We start from the raw sequence: 5,112 nt of genomic DNA, 5'->3' as shown, positions 1-5,112 counted from the left end.
TTATTTATAAAATAATTATTTTTATTTTACAATTACTATATTAAAATAGTGATTTAATAGTCATAATTAAAATGTTGTTAAAATAAATATTTGATAAATTATTTTGGCATAATTATCCGATTGCTATAGTTAATTAAACCAATGGTTTTAAATTTTGTGATAATATATTATTAATTAATAATACATAAAATATATTATGTACAAATATATAGTGTGTTAAAGTTATGATTAGATCAATTTTTTCTCTTAAATTATTCATTTTTAGGTTAAAGTATATCATATGTTATTAATAAATTAATAACTTAACGTATTACTTTCGTTTTTTTATTTATAATGTTATTTATTTATTATTTGTAATTAATCATATACTTATTTCATTGGCTCATGTAATTACCATATTAATGTACAATAAAATATCTAATTCAATTAATAAATATATTAATATATTTAATTATATATTAAATAACTTATTCGTGTAGTAATAATGGTTGTTTTACCTAATTTTGGGTTTAAGGATTATGTTGTAATTAAGTGCACTGTAAAAGTTTAGAGATTCTCTTGTTTTTTATGTTTTTCTCATGTTGGGGCACTAACATTGGAAACTGTTTTCCAGTGCACATGAAGTCGTCAACACTAACACCAAGTGCGAAGATGATCTTCATGTACATAACTGACATGATCTTCATGTTGGACATGAACTTGAACTTGAAAAATCTATTTGGGGGACTAACCCCCCCCCTTGATGTGTTTGGGTTGAGAAAATCTCTTTAATTGGTGTTTTTCATTTGGTTCAACTGGTGGTTGGGTAAAAAAGTAATAATGGTTCATTTTGTTAGGTGGGATCTGAGTGTATTGTTAAGATATACCAAGAGCTTCACCGCTGTTTCTGGACGATGATTCCCCCTCCTTGTAATCTTAATCTTTTGAGCCTTTTAATATGACTCAGCATTATTTAAAAAAAAAATGATCTATCCAATAACATCTTCTAGACGCTTGTCATTGTTGCTCCATTGATCCTCCCTAAACATGCCTAATCCACCTCAAATAACTTTTTCTATGTTGTCATCCTTCAATGCAACTCGTAGGGTGCTAAGCAAAAGATACAATTATTTTCACACATACTACTTTCTTTTTTGTTAGTTGATGACATCGTTCATATAAATAGAACTTTCCTAAGGAACAAAAATTCGGTTCAGCAAAGGTTGATTGGACTTGATTCCAGCATCCTTTCCCTATTTCTTCATTCTTTAAATCAAATATTAAAATATCTATTATCATAACTTTGGTACTCATGAGCACTAGAAAAATGAAAAAACTATAAGTACTCATTCTTTTCTTGAAAAGAAAACTATGAGTACTCTTGATCACAAAAGAATAAAAGAAAACCCATTGGAAAGAACAAAAGCAACAAATGCTAGTAACCAAAAGTTCTAGGGAAGGGAATGACATCTCTAACAGCATTAACACAAGTAATTGTCATGTCCATGTTGCCAAACCTCACATTTAAACCAGAAAGTTTGGTAGTTCATCCTTTCGAATATCAACATACCACTCATACTGGTCCTTAGCCAAACCCAGTTCCTGTACCCTGAAAAAATAGTTGATCAGGAAACAGTGAGAGAGAGAGAGAAATGATATGAGGAAATCAAAGGAAATCAAAGTAAGTCAGCAGCAATGATACTATCAAAGTGCACTAACCGAAATTAATTTGAATGCCTATTTAGATTCTCTATCTATTCAAAAAGCTAGCACAACAGTTTTCAAGCTTGAGAAAGAGAAGAAAATAGAGGAGAGATGAGAGGTAAGCGAGCAAGAGGAGATCGAGAGATAGAGGAAGATGATTCTCCTGAGCACCCCAAGAATTTCTAGAAGAGATGATGCTTACGGAGAAAAAAATTCAATTTAGAGAGAGAATCAAAGGACAATCGGGCGTTCAGTAGTGTTTAACTTATTAGCGATCGAACGAGGTGTCGAGATAGGTGGTGCCACCTCCATTTCGGAGCATGAGGAAAAGGAAGATGGTGGTTGTAAAGATCACAATCGCCAATGAAGTAGCTGGTCTGATAGTCGCCTTGTCGCCTATGGTGATGTCTGAGCAGAAAGGTAGAGAGTCAGAGATGGTGTAGGGTAGGACAGTGATGGTGTAGATTTAGTCACAGACTGGTAAGATCATCAGACAACATCGCGAGTTGTCCTGCCTCAGTTACTCGGTTAATTATTTTGAGAAGTAGGTCTTGGTTACGGGACGATCCAAGTCAAAACGTTATTTTACTATAATCAATCCCGGCCCACTCATTATTCTGTTGCCTCTAATCTGAGCTACTCGGCATTTGACTCACGACAACTCGGACTTGACTCGGGCCGATTTCCATGTGTTACGTTGCAAAAAACCCGTTATGAGACCGTTACCATTACATTTAGTTTGTAGTGCCTGATACGATCATTGTAACGGTCAACTTCATCGTCAGTGACGACCAATACGATCATTGTAACGGTCAACTTCATCATCAATGACGACCGATACAAATCAGACTCAGTTTTGATATTTTGCCGAAATATCGGATATCTTGGTTCTATTTCATCATTCTTTAAATCAAATACTAAAATATCTATTATCATAACTTTGGTACTCATGAGCATTAAAAAGAAAAAGAAAAGTAGTCTAGGAGATGGATTAGGCATGTTTTTGACAGATCAGTGGAGCAACACGACAAACGTCTAAGAGATGTTACTGGATAGATCAATAAGAAAGGAGGTAAGCCAAATACAAAATAATTCGTAGTCTCTTGTGAAAATAATTTTATCTTTAAACCCTAAACCCTAGAACTGTATATGTTGATGTTTTGTTTTCGTGTGTGAGACTGGGATTTACTTTGTTTATTTACATTTGCTTGTTTGACTTTGCATGTGAAGGAGTTGCTATTGAAGAGTCAAATATTCAACCTTTGAGAAGTCCAATTTTTGCTTGTGGTAGTATGGACAGTTTCATGATCTAATGAAAATTTTCCAAGCTGGTGGTCATGTACCAGAGACCAACTGCATATTTGTTTTTTTTTCTTTAATTGTATGCTCGTCGTTTTTGTCAACTAGGTCTTATTAGGTCACTGATGCCAACAGACATGTATGACAGCCAGTGTATGACAGCCAGAGCCCTGTGATAGCTACTTGTGCAATAGTTTGATGTCTCGTGGAAGTGATGAAAATAACCGAAGTGGGTGCAGCCACTGTGAAAGAGAGCTTGGGATTTACTCCCGGTTTCCTTGGCTCGCTACTCAGCTCCTACTCCAAGCTGCATCTATACAATAATGGCCGCTCAGTCCACTCTGTGGTTCTAAAACGACAGGTGTGGTCTTCCAATGGGTATTTGCAGAACCATGTGGTTAATTTTTATGCAAAGTGTGAGAAACTGTTGTGTGCTCATAAACTATTCGATGAAATTTTCGCAAAGAATACGGTTACTTGGTCTACATTGATTTCAGGATACGATCAATGTGGAAGATGTAATAAAGCTCTGAAGTTGTTCTCCCTCATGAATTCTCAGGACCCATTGTCTCCTCCAAATGAATATACCTATGCAGGTGTTATTAGTGCCTGCTCCATGGTACGCAGGTAATGAAGAATGCTTCTTTTTGGTTGGGTTTTGTTCTAGCTAACTGTAAGTACTAATGACTAGAGAACTTATTTTAGGTGCATTCACATGCGTTGAAGAGAGGCTCATTAACCCATCTCATGGTCTCCAATGCTCTCCTCTCTCTATACATGTCTCAAGATTGGGTCACAGAAGCTGAGTTAGTCTTTCGAGATATCCGTCAGCCTGATGAAATCTCATGGAACTCACTCATTTCTGGCCTTTCCCATAATGGATTTTTCAGAACCACTGTTGAGACATTTCAAAGAATGAGGAGAAGAAGTATCGTTGTATCTTCTTTTACATTATCATCCTCAATTTCTGCTTGCGTACAAGGCGAATTTAGAGGTAGAGAACTCCATGGAATAGCTATTAAAACGGGATTAGATGTAGATTGTTTCACAGGGAGTGCTCTAATCTTGATGTATGCTAGAACTATGCACATGGATGGTGGGATCAAAGTATTTGAAACATTAGATTGCAAAGATGTGGGCTCATGGAATTCTTTGATTGAAGGGTACAGAGTAAGTGGTGAAGGAGAGTGGGATCTTCATGTTTTCTGCAATTTTCTTGAGTCAGGCTTAAAAGCATATGAGATCACCATGACCACAATATTGGGTATTTGCACAAAATTGGTTTTGCTAGAGATTGGAAAGCAGGTTCACACTCTCAGTTCAAAAGTTGGCCTTGCTAGGAGAACATGTTTGGGGAACTCCATGATTGATATGTATGCCAAGTGTAGAAACGTTGAAGATGGAATGAAGATTTTTCAAGACATGGAAAAGAAATCCATCGTTTCATGGACAACAATGATGGGAGGATTGGCCTACCATGGAGGAGTTAACGATGTATTAATATTGTTCGAAGAGATGAAGATAAATGAGAGGAAACCTAATCGAATCAGTTATACATGTGCTCTATCGGCATGTGCTCACGATGGGCTCGTCGATTATGGGAAGAGTTTGTTTGATTCTATGGAAATTGAACCTGAGGAAGAACATATATCTGTATGGTGCATCTCTTAGTAGGATCTAGGAAATTTGAGGAGGCTGAAGATTTCATTGAAAGGTCTCCAAAAATTTTCAAGGAGCAGTTATGGAAGAGCCTTTTGGTTGCTTGTAAGAATTCCTATGAGTCCGAGAAAGGGCTGGAGGTTGCAGAAAATATAATGAAAAATGGTCTACCAAGTGAAGCATCCTCTTTGGTACTCCTGTCACATGTGTTTACAGCAGGAGGTAGATAGGATGAAGTGGGGAAACTGCAGTATGAAATCAAACAAAGAGGGGTGAAGAAAGAGCCATGGTGTAGCTGGATTGAAATTTGTAACTGTAAATTTTTAATTTAATTATTTAAAGAATCTCTTACCATCTTTTGACCACATATTTTTTCTTTTCATTGAAACAATTGAAGAGTTGAAAGTTATCTAGATAAATAAGAATATGAGCATATGTAGTCCATCACCATGAAGATTACACGATACTTGT

The 5,112-nt window shown here is 35.9% G+C and overlaps 1 protein-coding gene across 1 annotated transcript; it reads left to right on the top strand.

Annotated features, from left to right (window-relative positions):
* Positions 1–2,003: 2,003 nt before the first annotated feature.
* LOC137959696 (putative pentatricopeptide repeat-containing protein At5g13230, mitochondrial) lies at positions 2,004–4,653 on the top strand. The gene is made up of 3 exons (XM_068807024.1): positions 2,004–2,103; positions 3,480–3,601; positions 3,688–4,653. The coding sequence occupies exons 1-3, from the start codon at positions 2,004–2,006 to the stop codon at positions 4,651–4,653; spliced, it is 1,188 nt and encodes a 395-aa protein (XP_068663125.1).
* Positions 4,654–5,112: the final 459 nt, after the last annotated feature.

The sequence above is a fragment of the Aristolochia californica genome, unplaced genomic scaffold, assembly GCF_029961685.1.
Source record: "Aristolochia californica isolate CCGP_79_NKW_82.1479 unplaced genomic scaffold, dmAriCali1.0.hap1 SCAF_3, whole genome shotgun sequence".
Taxonomy (NCBI): Eukaryota; Viridiplantae; Streptophyta; class Magnoliopsida; order Piperales; family Aristolochiaceae; genus Aristolochia; species Aristolochia californica.
Note: the sequence above shows the minus strand (reverse complement) of the source record. Positions and strands in the feature narration are given on the sequence as shown.

Bases quoted from the DNA above. Each gene is read 5' to 3' on its own strand.
- LOC137959696 (XM_068807024.1), top strand. From the start codon at position 2,004: ATGAGGAAAAGGAAGATGGTGGTTGTAAAGATCACAATCGCCAATGAA. The intron at 2,104-3,479 runs GTAGAGAGTCAG...CATTGATTTCAG, and splicing joins GGTGATGTCTGAGCAGAAAG to GATACGATCAATGTGGAAGA. The intron at 3,602-3,687 runs GTACGCAGGTAA...AACTTATTTTAG, and splicing joins TTATTAGTGCCTGCTCCATG to GTGCATTCACATGCGTTGAA.